Genomic DNA, 19,780 nt, shown 5'->3' with positions numbered 1-19,780 from the left:
CTGACCCTATCCCCTCTCATGCTGTTTCTCTCTCTCTCAAATAAATAAATAAATAAAATCTTTAAAAAAAAAAAAAAAAAATTAACTGGTATATTGAGATATAATTGACATACCATGACATTCACCCTTTGTTAAATGTGCAGTTCAGTGGTTCACATGTTGTGCATTGGTCACCATTATCTACTTCCAGAACATTTTGTCACCCCAAAAAGAAACCCTGTACCCATTCCTTCCCGAACCCCCAAAATCCCCCAGCCCTAGGGAATCACCAGTCCACTTTCTGTCTCCATGGATTTGCTGATTCTGGACATTTCGTATAATTGGAATCATGTTCTCTTGGCCTTTTGTGTCTGGCTGCTTTCACTCAGCTTATGTTCTCAAAGTTGATACATATTGTAATATGTGTAGGCGCCTCATTCCTATTTATGTCTGAATAGTATGTCATACGGGCAATCCTCACTTTGGAAAAGTACAAATTTATCTCATAGGCTCAACTTTCTCTTGCAACTTGTATCCTTATTCACCTGGCCCCCACCTTACTTTTGAGAAAAAATTTCTGTTTCTGTCTTCAGTACCACCATTTTCCTTCCACATATTTGTGCGTGGGACTGCAGAAGCAAAGTTCTTTCGCTGCTTAAAATCTACCAGCTCGAAAAGTACATGTGCTTGGGTCTCTCAGTGAAATCTTTTGAGGATGTCTTTGGACACCCTCTAGACATTTGAATACAATTAGTTGAGATGAAGTCATAGCCAATGTTCAACGCTATTTATTCTGGAAGGTTCTTAGACAAAGCAACGAATTCAAAAAAAAAAAAAAAAAAAAAATCTAGACTTACATGCAGGGTGTAAACCTTACAAGTGGTTCCAGGAACAGATTTTAAAGAGCTTCCTGGAACTGCAGCAGCTTTTGAAAACTAACAGAAACAGATTGAGGAAAGCAGGGCTACCTGAGGCCTGACCCCCTGGGGGAGTGTACCTGATGCTGTGGGAGAGCGCATTTGAGGAAGGCCCAGGCAGGCAGAGAAGTCGGCAGAGGTGCGATGGGAACAGGGCTGTGAATGCTCAAAGCTTAAAAATGGACAGAGTAAATGATACTGTCTCCTTTTAACAAAATGAGATATGGTTTTCTTTTTTTCCCCTAAAGATAATAGATCCTGTGTCAAAGGGTGAGAGTATTGGAGGCCTATGAAATTTGGAGAAGAGCCCTGGATTTGCAGGCTTGGGTGTTACGCCTGCCCTGGCCCTTTCCCGCTCTGCCATGTTCCCTGAGCCAGGGCCCTGCATTGTGGAACTCACTCTCTCCTGTGGAGTGAGGGCTTTGAATAAGTAGTCCTGAGAACCCCTTCCCTGATCTTCCCTAAGGCTTGGTCCCGAGCATTAACCACTGCCCAGGAGTATAGTTTGGGTGATCTACCCCCGCTGACGCTTGTCTGAGAAAGTCCCTCATTAAATCTGATCAGCAGATTTATACGTTTTGGATGGTTCACTTGGATTTCCAGAAAAAAAGGAAAGAGTCAGGATTCCACTCTGGGGGTGTGCTCTAAGAGGATGTCTCCCCTTATGTAGTGTTTATTTTGGACAGAATTTCAGTGCATGTGCTGTATGCCATATAGCGGTCAGGTGTCACAGAATAAAAGAGAAGTACTGGACAGCTCAGTATAGTCTCCTCATAATAAAAATCCCAAAGACCCAGGACATTGTTGTCACTTGGTGGTTTTCCAGAGAGCCCTGTAAATGCACTGCCTTTTCATTCCTGGTCAGTTACTGACTTGGTTGGCAGAGAACAGTTCCCTTTTCTCCCTCCAAACACCAGGAAAGGACTTGTAATGGCCTCATCTCTAGCCAGAGTTGTTTTGTATTGTAAGCAATGTTTTTGTTTTTTTTCCTCTTCCAGTAAAATATTTGGTGTGACCAATATTTTCCCTTGTTAAGTTCCCGATAAATGAGTGAAATGTTTGTTTTCAGAGATGAAATGTCTTATTTCATTCTTATAACCAAAGACTTTGAGATTACTGTTCTCTTAACCCTTTTTTCCACCTCTTCCCCTGAAGCTGCTGTAAGAAGGTTAGAAGTCTCTAGCTACTTGTTTGCCCAATTTCTAAATCTAATCAAAGACTCTTTCTATTAAGAATTTGACAATGTGTGGTTAAATAATCAGAGCTGTGTCCCGCTGTGTCTGTTCCAGAAGAACCCTCAGATCATGTATCTGGAGCAAGAGTTGGAAAGCTTGAAAGCCGTGTTGGAGATCAAGAACGAGAAACTCCACCAGCAGGACATCAAGTTAATGAAAATGGAGAAACTGGTATGTTTCTTCAGGGTTTTACCCAGTAGAACAAAGACTGTGGCATAGGAACTGGGCTCTGAGCTAGAGCTGTGGAGTTGTTTTAACTGCTACTTAAAGTGCTTAGAAATGTGCAGAAGGTAACAAGAGGCTACATTTTCTTCTGTGGGTTTGCTCCAGGCTTATTTATTGCTGCCTTCTGGAACTTTTTTTTTTTTCCCCAAGGAACACAGAAAGCAGCATTTGGGTCCTTGGAAAAGCCACAACAAACAAATTAGGCTTCTGTTTTAGGGTCTGTGAATCTTAATGCATCTAAGAAGAATTTTGAAATCATGTAAAATCAGTACTTTAAATATATCACCAACTCTGGGCTGGTGTCTTATGCCCCAAACAGTTAAATATGTAAATGAATCACATTAGGGTAATTCAGTTTGCTATCTAAATTCTTAATCTCTCTCGTGAATTAGAATGTGATGGAAGAGTCATGCTCTCATAAAATTAATCTGGTTGGACAAATGCAAACATTATGAAAAATATGAATGAGGTGGAGTTTGTGGCCTCTAGGACAGAGCACCAGCGTCGGCCAGTGACAAGTTCACCAAGAAGTCTGTGTTCGGGTGGAGCACGGCTGCTGGGAGCCAGAGTCTCACCAAGCGGACAGGGTTTGGCAAGGCAGCTTGAGTGATCCCAGCCATTGCTGTACTTGGCCCTTGACTGTACCAGCTGCCTCATTGTGCCTGTCCCTTGTCCCCCAGTTATGAGTGATTCATTGTCGAGTGACCGAGTGCCTCATTCAAGCCCCAACCAGCTCTGGACAACAGGGAACCTGGAGGCCACTCTTTGTTTGCTTTTTTTGTTTGTTCGGGTTTTGGTGTTTGGTTTGATTCAGTTTTCTTCTAGAGACACCATTACCTCACTGTGGAGGGAGGTAAGGGCTAAGCCCCCATCTGGATAAATGGGCACTTTGAATTGCCAGGCAATTGTGATTTTTTCTTTTAAAGGAAGGAAAGAATTCTTATGGTTTATTAACGGGCCTAACCTAATATAGATACCAGTTCCTGCCGAAGGTCAGCCTGTCCCATCAAGCCTGATAACTCAGCTAATCTCACAGTCATTGGTGATGTAGATCACCCTATTAATAATTTGTTGCCCCATGTGCCATTCATGCATCCAAACTTTTCAAAATACCATATACATGAAGAACAGGCTCTGCTATAAAATTAACAACACATTGTAATTATTGTTGACCCATTAACATTTTTGTTTCTTGCCATGCCGGAGAGGTATCATGGTATTAGTTAGCATTGAGTTGATATAACAGGTAAACCCATGGTTACTTTATCTATAGGCCTACCTCAGTGAACGATATTGTGGGTTTGGTTTTAGGTCACCACAATGCCAGTACTGCAATAAAGTGAGTCAAATGCTTGGCTTCCCAGTGCATATAAAAGTCTGTTAAGTGTGCAATAGCATTATATCCAAAAAAAAAAAAAAAAAATCAATGCACATACCTTAATTCAAAAGTGCTAACTATCTGAGCTTTCAGTGAGTTTTAATCACTAATCACAGGTCACCATAGCAATTGTAATAATATTGAAAAAGTTTGAAATATTTCCAGAATGACCAAAATGTGTCAAAGACCTTGAAGAGAACAAATGCTATTGGAAAAATAGTGCTGATAGACTTGATTGACATGGGGTTGCCACGGATTTTCAATTTATTTAAAAAAAAAAAATCTGCAAAGTACAAGGAAGTGACATATAATAAAATGAGGTATGCTTGTATTCGTAAGCTCAGAGCCTTTGTAGAAAATAAGACTCGTACAAAGCAAGGAGGCTTTCTCAGTTCGAAAGCTTTGGTATGACAGCTAGCTCTGCCAATGGTTAGCTGTGTGGCAACACGAGGGCTAGTTTCCTATAAAAGGAGACCTTGGATGAGATAATACTATCAGGCCAATCCCTGCCCAGTCTCTCATTCCAGATTGCCCCACATCATGTGTTATTTCGAATTCCTTTATAATTACTGGAAATACCAAGGCTCTCTTTTTCTTACAGTCTCATTTTCGGGAAAGTTTTTCCACCTGGCGGACTTGTTCTGAGCACTTTCTGGATAATAAGAAATTTTAAGAACAGTAGGACTCCCAACCAAGAGTCGTAGTCAGAGTGGATTAGTCATACATTGCAGAGACCGGGATTAGAATTAATTCTGACAGAGCTGTCATGTCACCACCTCAGCAAGTAATCAATCTTACCTTTAGAAAGTAATGGGATGTAATCAGCTCTTCATCATGTTAAGTGATTAAATGTCTTCTGGGATTTTATCCTTGAATCTCTCCCCTGATCAATTTGTTTTTCTTGAAAGTTCTCCAGCAGGAGAACAAATGTTTCTCCCCCTGAACTGGGGAGGGAGGCTTTGTGTAGTGAGTGCTCCTTCTCTCAGTTGGTGCTCCACAGAGCTTGGTGAATGGGTGCTTTGTGTGGCCACCCGAGGTAAATGCTACAGAGAAACTGGAAACCACGTTTAAGGCCATGGTAGACATGGCCAAGAATGGTCAACTGTTGGCCTACTATGAGTTTTCTTCAAACATGGGGATTTTTTTTCTCCAGACTTGACTATAGGAAGCTGAAGTGCAGGCTAGCCGCTGTTGTCATTTTACCACCTTGAAACTGAAAGAGGTGCACGCGTGCGCACGCACACACACACACACGCATTCATGTTGCCCTGGGCGTGGGGCACCAGTTCTTGGGGGGGGGGGGTAGCAGTTCTAAAACAGCGTGACAGGGAGCAAATCCATTACCCCCTGGGTGCGTCAGTGGCCTGGCAGACACTTGTAAAAATTATATATCCAATGCACTGTTTTGCTGCTTTAGATTCTTTTTGCAGCATGCCCGTGTGCAGATATTTCGATATACTACTAAACCTTCCTTAATTAAATCTCTTCAAGCGTGCTGGTGTCAGGAATGTGCCTAAGGGAATGAGGGGCTTTATTTTTTAATGTATAAATGTTGGCATTCTCGTTTACACCAAGGTGGACAACAACACAGCGTTGGTTGACAAACTGAAGCGATTCCAGCAGGAGAATGAGGAATTAAAAGCTCGGATGGACAAGCACATGGCGATTTCAAGGTAAAAACGGTCCTATTTTCCCTGAGCTCCTCCCTTCCTTGAACGACGAGTGTTAATTTTCTTACCACACTGCACCCATGGTGGGTGGTTCAACAATGTGGACAATAGGATTGGAGCCAGTGATGTGGACCACTGTGGTCCCTGGCGGACTGACGCTGAGAATGCTTTCAGAGATGGAGCAGCACAAGACCCAATAGGAAACAGCCCCAAGCATAAGACAGTCATCAGACATGGAGAAAAGCTGTGGTAGGGTCACCCACCCATCTATGAACTCACCCCCAAAGGTACTTTTCCTTGGGCTTACGCTCACACTCCCAGCGTTTCTCCAGCAGCCCGGCCCCCATGCCCAGCAGCCCTGGGCAGGACTCCCTTTTGTTCCAGAGGGATTGTTTCGGGGGCTCAAATTTTTTCAAGTTCCTTTGAACTCAGATCCATGTGGTTTGTGGCTCTTTTTTTGTCTTCAAGGCAACTCTCCACCGAGCAGGCCGTTCTGCAGGAGTCACTGGAGAAGGAGTCCAAGGTCAACAAGAGACTGTCCATGGAGAACGAGGAGCTGCTGTGGAAGCTGCACAATGGGGACTTGTGCAGCCCCAAGAGGTCCCCCACATCCGCCGCTGTCCCCTTCCAGTCACAGAGGAACTCCGGCTCCTTCCCCAGCCCCAGCATCTCACCCAGATGACGCTTTCTGGAAGCTGGGAGACTGAAAGCGTTTGTACAGGTCTGCGGGACTGACCCTAACCACGCTCATGGGCACGAGCGCTACCGTAGTGGACGCGTGATGACCACTCTGGAACTGGAGGGTCGCCGCCCCCGAGGCTCCTTAGGAGACTGGAACTCTGGAGGAAGACTTGGACCCCGTCCAAGAGCCTCCTCCCCGAAGATCTCAGAACGGATCTACACGGACACTGTTGCACAAAGCACTTAAAGAACAAGAGGGTCTTGTTCATTGCCTTTTTCACCTAAGCATAAGGGGAAAAACACTCTCAGGGGCCTGTTAAGATAAAGATTTATAACCTTTATAATGTTCTTCACCACAGACACCTTCTTGTGATTTTTATTTTGGTCTGACTGGGGATGTATGAATGAAATGGATGCACAGTGTCGTGTCTGATGCTGCCTCCTTTGCTGTGTATTCAAAGTCAAATGCTGCATATATCTGGGGGTGTACTAATCAAATAACAGTCAGTGTATGCACTTCTGCAAAAGCCATAGAAGGAGGAATGATCGTCGCTTGAATTAAGATTCTCGACCACCAACTCAGCTCAGCCCTTGACCGTGGGAAGCGGTAATGACAGGAAAGGCTTTGACTCGTCCACGTCTCTACAGCTCTGTACCCTTCGGGAGGAACTTGTTGGCAGTCTTTTGGTGTTTGGCAACGTCACTTGAAACTAGATTTTTTTCCCGTAGATTTTTAACGTCCCCATGTGAACCTAACAGTCTATTTTCTCAGGCTGTGTGCAGATATAGAACCCTAATTTTTCTAAAAATCTGTATAAAGAAAAAGGGCAGTACCAGTGGATTTGCTTCTGCCTTATTTTTACCTTGATCTGAGCTATTCCCACATATTGAAACTATCTGCTCTCCCATTATCCTCATTTCCCCTCTTCCTCTTCTCCTCCCCTCCTTCCTCCTCTTCACCCATCCCTCACTGCCCCACCTCTCACCAGAGCCACAAAAGCAAGCCTTCTACCTCCTACCTACTTTCCTCTGGGACAAGGAATATGCTTTTCCAGAGCCAGCTCATCATCAAGGTGCCAAAACCACTTTCCAAATAAACCAAGGCCTGGATCTCCTAGTGCAAATTTTGGGAAACCCTAGAGAGAATGAAGAATAAGCCATTAGCTAGTAGAACGAAGTAAGGTAGGATTGCGTGCTTATTGATGAGTAGGAGCAGCCTGTTTAAGGCAGTGATGTGGTATTTAGTAAAACATTTGGGGAAGAGAATGCTGTTTCCGTGTACCCTTTGAGGAATCCTTCTGTCCTTGAGAAAGGAGCAGAACGGTCAGTTGATGAGCAGAAAACAGGGCATACACAACTCCCTCCAAGCTGCATTTCAGTTTCTTTTCAGAACTTATTACCTCCCCCCATTCTAAGACTTTGAGGGGGAAGTAGAAGGAAGAACTGTGGCTTCCTCTCCCTCTCCCTGCACGTCAGTGTTTACTAACCTGTGTTGATGTCCCGTGGCTGTACACGTAACCGCTGTAGTATAGGAACGGATTCAGGACACTAGAGGTGGATATTCGAGTCCTCATTTACATGTACACTAAATAATAGCAAACTGATCTTCATGCTGCATGGTTGTTTTTATTAGTGATTGTGTCCGAAGCCTTTAACCTCCAACAGTTTATTATGTATGTAACCTTCCATGTTTGCTTCTGATAAATGGGAATATGGGCTCACTGCCACCTCCTGGAATAGCGCTCTGCTTGCCCTTCTGAGTTGTTTTCAATGCCATTAGCCAAAGTTGGGTTTGCCATCCATCTCCTACACGTGGGACACCTTGTGCTGTTCCTTGCTGTCCTCCATATCATTTAGGTGTCTGGGGGAAATCAATCTTTTACACAATTAATACAAAATATCTTCAGAGAATGGGAGGCAACAGGAGAGTAGATAGGAAACAGAGAACTTTAAGATTTTTTTTTCAAACCAAATGTTTTTCACGTAGGATGCAAAATGTTGGCACGTCATGAAAATATGGATGTGTAAACTGTAGTTGTGCTCAGTTTGTAGTGATGGAAAGTGTATTTTACTTTGATCAAATAAATAATGCTGGAATATTCAATGTAAGAATTGCAACCTCTGACCTACTCCATCCTCCAAAGTGTCACCCAGTTTTTAGCCCTTCTCAAGACCCAGGTGACCATCTGTCTCCTCCCCAGGAGCTTCCAACGCAACGACAGAATTAGTCACAGGCTGGAATCAGGCTCTCAGAGCTAGACTTACAGGTAAGCTTCTCTGAATTCCCAGCTATGTGTGTTGGGGAAATTTTGACTGATTTTAACAATTTCTGCTATTTAATATTAAAGGTAAGAAAATGGGAACAGCTTAAGTCTAAATATTTTTAAAGATGGTAAAAAAGCCTAAATGAACTTGAGTCTTCCTTGATCTGGAAATCTAGTTTATATTGAAAGTTAAATTTTTAAAAACACCTACTCTAGAATGACTCATCATAGGACTTTGAGTGCAGCAGCTTAAAAAGGCAAGTTTATGTAATTTTTTGATACCTTTGTATTGTATTGTAGATATAGTCGAACCATGGATTACTCCATTTTTAGATCCTCATGTGTTGTAGGTGTGATATCAAATAGAATCTTGGGTAGTGACCCAAACATTGCTGCCAACAAGTCCTTCTGGCTGTACTTCAACCTAAAAAAATGAACACTTAGCTCATTTTGTATTTTTTACAAAGACTTGCTCATTTAATAGAAACGAGGCTATAAAGTTAATATCGATGCTTTTTTTAATTATAAAAAGTGGAAATGCATGTAGATAGGTAAGCAATCAAAATACATGCTCTCTGTTCGAGGAGTTAACACTTCTATTATTAGACTGGATGACTTCCTTTTAGTTTGGATGTCTGGGTCTGACTCACAGGGCAGGGGGTGGGGTTTGGCACTTGACGACAGCCTCTGGCAAAGCATTAGTCAAAAGAACCCCAAAGCGGGTCATGGACACAAATGAACTTTCCATCAGTTCATTATACTTCATTTGCCAAGTCAGGAGAACTCAACAGTGGTAGCAACTGTAGTCTCCCCTTGGAGATTCTGAGCGGTGCAAATATAATATCCTACATCAGTGGTCTCAAAGTCTTCGATTGTCATGACGCTCTGGGAGATTCTTGTGGTATGCCCCAGTCCTCTGTGGATCAGCCTCCAACTGTCTTGAATCGTCACGGGCCTTTCATCCTGTTGAACGACACCCCCATGCACTGAAGCACAGCAGCAAGCTGCTACAAACAAACAGCTCGCATTCACCCAACACCATTGGGTGTTGTTGTCAAAGTGCGAAATACGTACTTACTAAAGACTATTTGGTATGCAGAGCACAGGGGAGCTTTTATGCTGTATAAACATTATACCATTTGGTACGCTCTTTCTGCTCTTCCGTATGTGGCTACTTAATATAAAATTTATTCTTTTGGAACTCCCAAGAATGTGGAACTGGTATTAGGCAAAAAAACATGGATAAAAATTTCCACTGCTCTCCTCTTCACATTGCCCACTCAATAGTTCTTGGTCACAGAATTTAAAAGCAAGTGTGAATGAAGAATAAGAGCTCCTCATTGTTCAGATTTGGGGGAGGGAGAAGTAGAAATAGTCAAATATGCCAAAGGACTCCAGTGGGGAGAAAAGTTGTACCCCGAGGGTGGATAACATGATGCCCTAGATGACATAACTCCCTATTTCTAGAAAGTGAGAGGGTCACTTTTAAGATGCTTCATCCAACTTTGGTGATAAGAATGTAGTGTGTTCTGGATTAGTTTAACATAACTGTAATATGACCAGTATTAAAAATACCCTTTCTGCTTGTAAAAAAAACAAAAAACAAAAAAACAAAAAAAAAAAACCTTGCAAATCACTGATGTCTTCAAAGTGTGACTGACAGCACTTCTTAAAAACACGTACCTAGTCCCAGGAAACTACTTTTCTCCGGGTAGAGTTATTTTCCACCAACCATAGTAGCCAACACGCTTCTGGCTTATGGGCTGTGTATGTCTTAGGAGGCCAAATCTCTTCTGGCAAGGAAGGGGTTATTCCATGGTGGTAGCAAAGCTGTTTATGTTAGTGAGCAAAACAGGCACAGGGGCTAAATGTGAGCTTGTTGCTCTTACGGAGTCTATTTTAAAATACTCTCTGGCTTCACAGCACTTTTGCCAGGGCCTAGGTTTATATGCCCACCTGGTGGATGTCCTCACCACAGGGTAGAGTTTGCACTGCTGGAAACCAAGTGGCTTCCAACTGACCCAGGATTGGGGGTGGAGAAAGAGGGAGGCTCCCTCCTTTCCCTTCCAGGTCTCATCCCTGCTTAAGGGTTACGAAGAAAAATAACCTATGATGTCGAGGGTATACTGAACTGCCTAACGGAACCCACTTCTTTTCCTGTCCTTGGAAAACGCCACTTGTAACTATACTGAAATGTCTTAGAAAACTAGTAAGCCCGGGCTTGTACCATAGTTCCACACATTGGTTGCACTTAAGTTCAGATCTCTTCACTTAGGGGTGGGGATGGGGGACAAAACCGTGAGCTGAGAGAGCTGGCTGGGACGGGGACACAGCCCTTACCTTCTGTCCTGGATAGATCCACCTGAATTCCACCTCAACGTCAGGTTCCCCGAGGACCGTGCAGAGGACACTGATGTCATCCCCACTTCTCACTTTGTTTGAGGATGCCAAGATGGTTGTTGATGGAGGGCCTCTGGGAACTGAAAGGAAGCAGGAGATGGGGAAGGTGAGATGGAAATCCACGAGTATGACCTTGAAGACAAACCTTGAGATATATTCTGTTCTTTGAACAAAGCTGTAACATTTCTGCCTGCCTTCCAGCTTCCCAGCCAGCTTCAGGCCTAGGCTCTCCCACCACTTCCCGTGTCCTTTGAGGCCTCCTCTCTACCTTGACGGTCCAGAATGGGGAGCTCATCCAGGACTCCCAGGCCCAGCCATTATATTTACACTAGGAGAGGAGCTGAAAGTTCTGGGAATAAGAAGGGGAATAAAAAAGTTGGGGGAGAAGAAGATGCGTGGAGAAAGAGCAAGCAGAAGGTAGAGAAGGGGCAGACTGGAAGGAGGGCAACTGAAGGGGTGAAGAGGAACAGGTGGGTATGTGGCTGTCTCCTCAGAGGGAAGAGGAGAATGTGTGAATCGAAGGAAAAGGACATTCTGCAGGAAGGGCCCAAGTACTACATCTGTTGGCGGTCCCTTCACAGCACTGCAGAAACGTTTTTTCACTGGGGTCAGTTCACTCAAGGGATTTTCATGGTGGCCTTGAGCAAGGCAATGGACTAGGAGGTGGGACTACAGCAGCCAACAACCCAGACGTGGTCTCTGAGCCCTTGGGGACCACTCTTCGTGGTCTGGGAGGAGGCAGACACTAAGCAAGTAATTGTACGGTTTATGTAAAACGTGAGTTGTGTTAGGAACTGTGAAGGAGAAGCCCAGCACGTTCTAGAAGCTCAGAATAGTCTGAAAAGCAAGAAAGACTTCCCTGCTTGAGGGAACACTGTTTGAACTAAAATCTGAAGGGTGAGCTTAACAGCCATGGAGGAAGAAGTAGGGAGGCAGCCACGGCCTGGGAATCCCAGTGTGCAGAGCCCCCACCGTGAGGTGGACGAAGGCCAGGCAGGCTGCAGGGTAGGGAGAAGGACAGAGGCTGGTCCAGCAAGGCCCTTCAGTCTACTGCAAGATTCCGACTAGAGGTCTAAGAAAAGTGGCAGCCTACTAAATGGTTTTAATTGTAATTATCATCAGCTATGGTGTGGAAGATGGAGAAAGAAAAAAAGGGAAATCAACTGAAAAGAGAGTTGCATTAGTACCAGGAGGAGAAGATGATAGTTTGAACTTCTCTTTTGCAGTAAGGATAGGGAGAAATAGGGCACGAAAAGTAGGATGTGAAAATGATTTGATGGAAAAGGTGAAAAGGCCTGGGAAGGAGACAGGACTGTCAGAGTGACTCCCAGTGCTGGGCCGGCACATGGGTGACAGTAGTACCATCACTGAGACCGGGAAAGCCGAAGAACCAGACCCTGGAGGAAGACCTGAGTTCAAGGCAGGGCCCGTGAGGCATCCAAGTGTAGATATCAGGTGGACGGGCAGACGCCTAAAGCCGGCACTCCCAGGTCTGGGCCACACATACTCACCTGGGAGTTAGCAGTGAGCAGATAGGAAGCAGAGCATGGGTATGGCTGAGGCTGGCCAGGAGGAGGGCAAGGCATGAGAAAGAAGGGTGTCCTATGGACCTCCACCACTGACAAGCTGGAAGAGGCAAAATGCTGACAAAACAGAATGAGAAAGTGGGGGAAAATCAGGAAAACTTGAAGCCAGGGAAGAGGCATTTCACGTAGGTGTGGTAGAATCTAGTAGGACGGAACAGAAACTTGTCTACTGGATTTGATGGCCTGCGAGTCCCGAGTCCCTTAGCAAGAGCTGATTGGGTGGGACACTGAGGAGAGAGATGAGCGTGTAGGAGGGAAGGAAACACAGGGAATGGGGAGCATCTTTCAGGGCATTTGGCTGTGATGGGAAAGAGAAGACCTTAGCTGAAGGCTAAGGATGGTCAAGAAGGGTTGAAAGTTACTTAGCAGCAGTGTTACTTGGGGGCCATGGTCTACTGAGTAAGTCCCAGGGCTGAGAATAAGAGGCATCAAGGAGTCCAAATTCTCATCTCGGAGAACTGTTTGTTGGTGGGGCCACTCACGCCTCTCCAGGGCTGCTCAAGCAGCAGCACTGCAGAATGACTTCTCCCCCCCACCCCCACAGACCACTCCCCCCAATCACAGAAGAGTTCTTGGAGGGAGAAAAGTTACCATTGAAGGACTATGGTACATGAAAAGGAACCATTTCTTCCACTCACCTAAAGGGGCTGGCGAGGGGGGGCTTTCTGTCCCGGAAGTCAGGAGAGGGAACCCCAAGAGAATCACTTGTTAAGGAAGGGGACACCATGTTATTCTGCAGTAGGAGATCTGCTTGCTGGCTGCGCCTGTGCCACCAGCCCAGAGCTGGAGAGCACTGGGAGTGATGGTATATGGGGGCCGCCAGGGGGACAGGAGACCCAGACTGTGTCCCTGCTGTAAGTTTCTAATTCTTACATGCTCCGGAGTCAGGGGAACAGAAGGACATGGAGACGTCAAGGGCTATATCCTTTCCAAGACCACACTGCAGATCAGGGCAAAGAGGTACGTGTGAATAGCAGAGGCCTTCAGCTGAGGGTCCAAAAGGAGGATGGGGTTGAATCTGACACAGGCGAACGCACCACAGGGGCTGCTTAGGGGTGAATTCCTTATCATCCATGGCAGGATGTTGGAGCCACCATCTGTCCCATTGGGTTCAATGATAAGCCAGGTCAGTAAATACTACCAAGAAACAAATGTCTCTGGGCTGTAGCCTCTCCCTTCTCCCCCAAGGCTGGCACCAGAGCAGGGAGAGTGGGGGAGGTAGACCGTCTCCCTCCACCACTAGAAAACCCCACTCCAAGATGCTGGAGTCACCAGTGCTGCCTGTATGCTGGTGGACAGAGCAGGAGAGGACTTCAGCTCAAGTGCGGGGTTAACAATGTTAAATGAACAGTGTTAGAGACTAGAATGAGACTGTCTTACTAACCCGAAGTGCCTGGTGGATGTAGAGTAGACTGAGATATCATTAATGGATCTCACTACCCTTAGGAAAGCGGGTTTCAACATGGCAGAGTTGAAGGAAGTAAAGAAAAAGGTGTTTCATATATGAATCCACTGAATTGAAACTCCTCACTAAAATACTCCCAGAGACATTTGATTCACATTAAAAAATAGTTCCATTTTAATGGAGAGATTTGAGCATACTTCAATTGTGTCAAGAGTGGGAAGTGAGGTCAACTGGAAGAGACTGAATTTACCCATCCATGGGATTTTCCAGTAGCTCTCATCATGGAGAAAGGGTATAGTCATGTTCTCTAGGGTGGCATTTCCCTGGACAATGGGAGAACAGGTGAAGGGCAAGGAGTTGAGGGCACCAACAGAGAGCATAGCAATGTTGAGCCCTGGACCCCCAGCTGGGTGGGTGGGGAGGGAAGGAGGGCACTGGAGAATGTGGGGAGGAGGGTGGAGGTGAGGATGGGCATAGAGGAGTCACTGAACACTAAGCAACAGTCTGAGCAGGGATGAGGCTGTGCGTGGAGTTGGACGTCTGATTCAGTGAGTGATTCTCAAGTTGGGGCAGCTGTAGCTGAGGACAGGTTGAAGTTGCAGCTGAGGGGAGGGGTGCCTGAGGTAGAAGGGATGAGGTGGTCAGTGAACTAGGCCTGATGAACTCCAAGTGGATAATGACGTCATCCAGAAAGTGAAGAGACAAGGAGGACAATGAGCCAACGAGGAGAGTGACTGGAAAGGAGAAGAGAAAGCTGGTGGAGTGACGACACTCAGAGGAGCAGAGGTTCTTAACAGAGGATGAGAGGATGAGGGTGAGGAAGTAAGAATGGGCACAAGAAGAACTTGACCTTGAGTTGGGGAAGGATGGTGCTCTTAGGAGACCACAGATTTTGGTTACAACAAAGAGGATGCTCTCATCAGAGAGGAAAATACTGGAGAATTGCTGATCCATCCCACAGAGGTAGTACCAGAGTGAGCAGTGGATGAAGGGAGACAAGAGGGGTTGGGTCATGTCAGGGGCAATTCTAGAAATGGCAGTACAGTAGAGGAGCCTTTAAGAACAGCAGTCTGTGCCTCCTAATTTCCATCCATAGCTGGGAACATCAGTACCTGAGACTGACTAGCTGGAAGAGATTAAACTCTAGGCAGTGGTAGGAGCGGGCTTACCTTCCACATAGAGCAGTTGGTACTTGACCGAGATCTGAGACTTGCCCCCAGCCTCCGCCTTACAGTAGACCACCCCCTGGTGGTCAGAATGAGGTTGCAGATACACAAAGCCTCTCTTCACATCATAAACAATGTCTGTTCCATTAGCCGGGATTTCCTTGGCAGGGAACTCCCTGTGGAGGGTGACTTTGGCCGACAGGACAGTCACTCGACAAGGAACCACAGCCTGTCTGTCTGGGTTCAGGTAGACAACATCGAAGTAACTGGAAGAAGGTACAAAGAGTTCTCCTTTCTCTGCAAAGGGAGAGATAGAGGTTTATTTATTCTCAAGAAACAAGGTAAGAGTGCTTTAAGGATTTTTACATTCGGGGCACAGAGAGGGAACTGGCAATATACTCAGATACTAAGTCCTTATGCATAGAAAAAGCTAGTTTTTAATGCTTTTCCTTTTTTTGTATAAAAGATTTCACTTCCCATCTCCTTAAAGGAAACAGAAAGGTATTAGGTAAATCAGGCCCATGAATTAGTCCACTGAGGAAGCAGGGAAGGAGACTGATTTCCTTATGTTAAGAGCAATTTTACCACTTGTGAACCATCTGTGTCTCTGGAGAAGTTAGCCCCAAAGCCTATGCTTGTAACTGCCCATTGGGAACGGTTCCCCAACACAGCAGAGCCTCTGAGAGGCCCAGCCCAGTGAGGACGCCGGCACCCTCACCTGTCCTTACTCGCAGCCCAGAGGACCTCATTCCTGCCAAGGTCAGTGGAAAGGGAATTAAGTAAGGACAAGACGAGAAAGCCACCAGTCTCAGGTTCTGAGCTCTGCTTGTCTAACACTAGGCTGGGGAATTCAGTCAGTTTCTTATAGCCTCCTGTTTTCCCTGAAATCACTCTCCCTGTACTTTAAGTTCTACATGATGGCATTTGATCTTACAGAAATGAGAGAAACAAGGACTGGCTTGCCCATACGTTCATTCCTTAGGATAGTCAAGGGACTGTGGTTAGGGTTTTGTTTTTGGCATGGCACATTTAATCCTGTTTTCTGGATGATTCTGTGAGGGAATATTACGGTAATTGCTAAGAGAAATCTTTGACCTTAATCATACTCCAACAATTGTTAAATTGTTTCCCATGTTTTCCCTACCATGTTCCTGAAACAAATAATTATTCTTGGCTTTCTCCTTCACTAGCCCTCTTTGTGCCACAGTCATATGATATTTTTAGGGTGGGGACAGAATTCCTAGACACAACATCAAATGTTTTCATGGGCCAAGAGTTCTTTGGCTATGAGTGCCAAGTTCACTGACATGGAGGTCTTTCCCTGGCTCTGAGATAAAGAGGGAACATGTCATGGCTCAGTGAGTCTCCATCTTTTCCAAGGCTTTCTATCATGCTGGGGGATTTGTGCCACCTTCATGATAAATTGACTTTCAGGCTTAGTTAAGGGGCACCTTGGTCAATGTTGTATCTAAAACCCACACGTTCACACAGAGTTAAGTCTATATATGGCCTTGGATGTGTCAACTTAATCTCTGTGTCTCCACATCCCTATTTGTAGAGAGAACCTGGAATAGTAAAGATAGCTTTTGAGCAAAAGCCTTTAAGGAAAACTTCTGATTGGAAGATTTAGAAGCAACTTTTATTTAAAGGTTTTGTAGAGGAAACTGAACCAATAAACAAAGCCAGTAGAATAAGTAAACAACCCAAATTCCAGAACACAAAAATGTGGTCTTACTTCTTGTACTATAAAACAGTCTTTGAAAGAAGTGACCACACCAGTTGCTTTAACAAACAGAAAAAACATATTTGTAATTAGTAGATCCGATCTACCAACAGCAACAAAAAAACTTCGCTGAAGTTCATTTAAAAATTTTTAGATTACATGTGACCCCTGCAAACATGTTTGTAGCTACTCAAGTAGATGGCAAGCATTACTTTAAGAAAACTAAACACATGGAAATTCAGATTTCCAAAAAAAAAAAAAAAACAACCCTAAATAGGCTATAAATTAAAATCCAAATGTCAACAAATTCCATATTTAGTAAAGTGTTCATTAATGTGGTTTTACTACATATAATTGGTGCCCAAGACTTTGCTATGAGAAAGCTGGTAAGGTTCTCCTCCTTGACCTGGGTGGTAGTTACATGCGTATATTCATTTGAGGATAATTTATTGAGCTGTATACTAATAATTTGTGTAGTTTCTTTGTATATATCATACTTCAATAAAATGTTAGGGAAAAAAACCCCTCTGATAGCGCCCCCCCCATAAAGATTACATATGTAGCAGTTGCTTAATCAAAAATTGCACAAATTAACAACAGTCAAAAAGAGGCTTCACAGTGTTTGCAATCAAACTCTGGGAAACATACAAACATAATGAATGCCAGACGTTTCTCTATGTGGGTAGCGGGGAAGCATATGTTCTGAAAGAATCAGAGCCAGCAGCAGGAAGCTCAGCTTCCGTAACAGCTCATCTTGGTTTTGCAAACCCACCCATGCCTGAAAAGATAAATGCTAAACCCTTTACTGAAAATCCAACTGGTCTCTTGGCTTGGCGTTGAGAAAAGAGAAAATTATACAACACATTAGGTCATGTCCCTTTTTGATCCAGGTTTCTTTAAAGTTGAAGTACATATTTTAGCCTTCCTGTGACTCACTAGAGAGCTTCCCATAAATTAGGAATGAGGACCTGGCTCCAAAACTCAAAGAGAGCACTTAACCCTAATGGGACATTCTGCTCAAGGGCAGTCTTCCGTTCAAAATCTCAACTCAAAACCCAGTATTTTAGGAAGATGTGATAGTGCTAATCATGGCAAGACATCTTCATTCTGCCATGTGAAATATGGTATCAGTTCTTGTCCAGAATAACAGGCACTAAGGGCACGTGGGCAATTCTGTGCAGCACATTCCAGAATGAGGATCACAAGGGATTACCTGTGAACAACTGTTAGCAGTTCTCCTGACAACACCAGTTATGCTAGCTAGTGTCTTTCTGCCTGTTTATCAAGCTACCCATCACCTTGTCCTAGAAATGGATCAGGGCAGTAAGAACATTAGATCCTCAGCCAGAAAAACAGGAGTGGACTCTTTCTCCCCACTACCAGTCATGGAACGCTGAACAAGTCACCTTGCCCTTTCAAGTCTCAGTGTCAGCATCATAATTTCTAAAACAGAGATGGTAAAGTAGCTTCTACTTATTTCCTGAGGGTGTGGTGATAATGAAATGAGATACACGTGACTCCAAAATGTCAAAGACTCTGCTCACGCATCTTCTTGCTATGTGGGAGGGAAGGGAAAATACATGAGATTTTTGCTAAAGCATTCACTAATGGCCAGGGCCTAAGATCATCTGGGTCACAGTGGCTAAGTCAGTGTAGGTCTGAAAGGTGGAGGGACTCAGGATGTAGACAAAGCTCACGAAAGCCCCTGCCTAGACTCGAAGAAAACATTCTGGCTTCACCCGGAATGCCAAGGCCAATGGCAGCACCAGGGAGTGGCATTTCTAAGATTCCTGAAAGCTGTCCCTCACCTCTGAACCTGTTGGAGAGAACATCATGCCCCAAACTTCAGAGTGTAGACAGCTCTGCTGAGGAAGGAGACCGGCAAGCTATTTTGCAATGCCTCTTTCTCCAAGAGCAAGTTTCACCTGGCAGAAACGTACCCGACGCCACTCAGAGGCTTCCCTCTGACCTGCGCATTTTCAGGCACCTCACTTAGCACAGGGATGGGGCTGAAGCCACACGGGCCACAACCTTTGGGAATCCTGCCCCCAAAACTTCAGCTCACGCTACTCCTAAGGACAAATGTGAGGGGGCCTGTGGCTAAGCCTCCTCTGACTAGGAAGCCTCCAGAAAGGAGGTCATCATGGGTCCTGAGAGCACAGTGACCAAGAGTCTGTCCAGTCGAGCTTTGTGTAGTGACGACCATGTTCTCTGTCTGCAGTGGCCAGGAGGACGGCCACCAGCCACATGTGGCAAAGGGGCACTTGAAACCTGGCACGTGCCACTCAGAAATGGAGTTTTAAATTGTTTGATTTTAAATAATTTCCATTTAAATCTAAATAGTCACACACGGGGGCGCCTGGGTGGCTCAGTTGGTTAAGCCACATGATTTCGGCTCAGGTCATGATCTCGGCTCAGGTCATGATGTCAGGGCGGTGAAATCGAGCGCTGAGCATGGAGCCTGCCTGAGATACTCTCTCTCGCTCTGCTCCTCCAACCGCCTCCCGGCTTGCACACATGTGCTCTCTCTCTCCAAAAAAATTAATTAATTAATTAAATAATAATAAATAAACATCCACCCCTGTTCGGTGGCTGCCATATTGGACAATGCAGGTAGAGACCCTGGAATCAGACTGGGTTCAAATCCTGGTACCGCCACTTACCTGTACGACCTGAAGGACGTATTTCATCTCTCGAACCTCTACTTCCCCCATGAAAGCAACAGAAATGATATTAGTGCTTAGTCTGGAGGCTTCCTGTGAGACTTTCACGCAATGACTGACATAACCTGACAGAGCCTGGCCAGCAGGGGGCGCTCTCATTGTCATCCTTAGATACTTGGAACCGAGAACTCGGGGCCAAGTCCGGAATTCTGAAGGCTCCCACCCATACCCCCAAACAGTTTACCTGTGAAAACGACGTAGGTGGAGCCTGATCTGGTCTCGTCCCTCCTGCAGAGGTAGCCGTGGCAGAACTGCCCCCAGCAGCTGAACTCGCCCGTGTCGGCCGCCGTGGAGTTGACAAGCGTCAGCTGGCCATAGCGCTCCTGCTGCTTCAGGCTGTCAACGAAAGCAGAGCCCGCTCACACCCGCCCGGGGGCCTGGCAGCCCGCGCTCCCGGCCCCGCCGGCCCCGCGCCGAAGTCCCTGGTG

The 19,780-nt window shown here is 45.3% G+C and overlaps 2 protein-coding genes across 10 annotated transcripts in view; one reads left to right on the top strand and one right to left on the bottom strand.

The window, feature by feature from the left end:
- Positions 1-8,189, top strand: part of MTUS1 (microtubule associated scaffold protein 1) — a 165,205-nt gene extending 157,016 nt beyond the window's left edge. For 8 of the 9 annotated variants that reach the window (XM_032413534.1, XM_032413536.1, XM_032413532.1 and 5 more), the window contains 3 exons: positions 2,186-2,302; positions 5,310-5,407; positions 5,873-8,189. In XM_032413534.1, coding sequence (XP_032269425.1) covers positions 2,186-2,302; positions 5,310-5,407; positions 5,873-6,086 — 429 coding nt within the window. In that variant the 3' untranslated portion in view covers positions 6,087-8,189. The remainder of the gene's footprint in view (positions 1-2,185; positions 2,303-5,309; positions 5,408-5,872) is intronic. The other variant, XM_032413535.1, reaches the window with a different exon arrangement.
- A 660-nt stretch (positions 8,190-8,849) lies between these two features.
- PDGFRL (platelet derived growth factor receptor like) overlaps positions 8,850-19,780 on the bottom strand; it is a 65,190-nt gene continuing 54,259 nt past the window's right edge. The window contains exons 3-6 of the mRNA XM_032413541.1: positions 19,537-19,688; positions 14,910-15,203; positions 10,690-10,829; positions 8,850-9,312 (exon numbers count right to left, since the gene is read on the bottom strand). Coding sequence (XP_032269432.1) covers positions 9,124-9,312; positions 10,690-10,829; positions 14,910-15,203; positions 19,537-19,688 — 775 coding nt within the window. The 3' untranslated portion in view covers positions 8,850-9,123. The remainder of the gene's footprint in view (positions 9,313-10,689; positions 10,830-14,909; positions 15,204-19,536; positions 19,689-19,780) is intronic.

This window comes from Phoca vitulina, unplaced genomic scaffold (assembly GCF_004348235.1).
Source record: "Phoca vitulina isolate PV1807 unplaced genomic scaffold, GSC_HSeal_1.0 scaffold15, whole genome shotgun sequence".
Lineage (NCBI taxonomy): Eukaryota > Metazoa > Chordata > Mammalia > Carnivora > Phocidae > Phoca > Phoca vitulina.
Note: the sequence above shows the minus strand (reverse complement) of the source record. Positions and strands in the feature narration are given on the sequence as shown.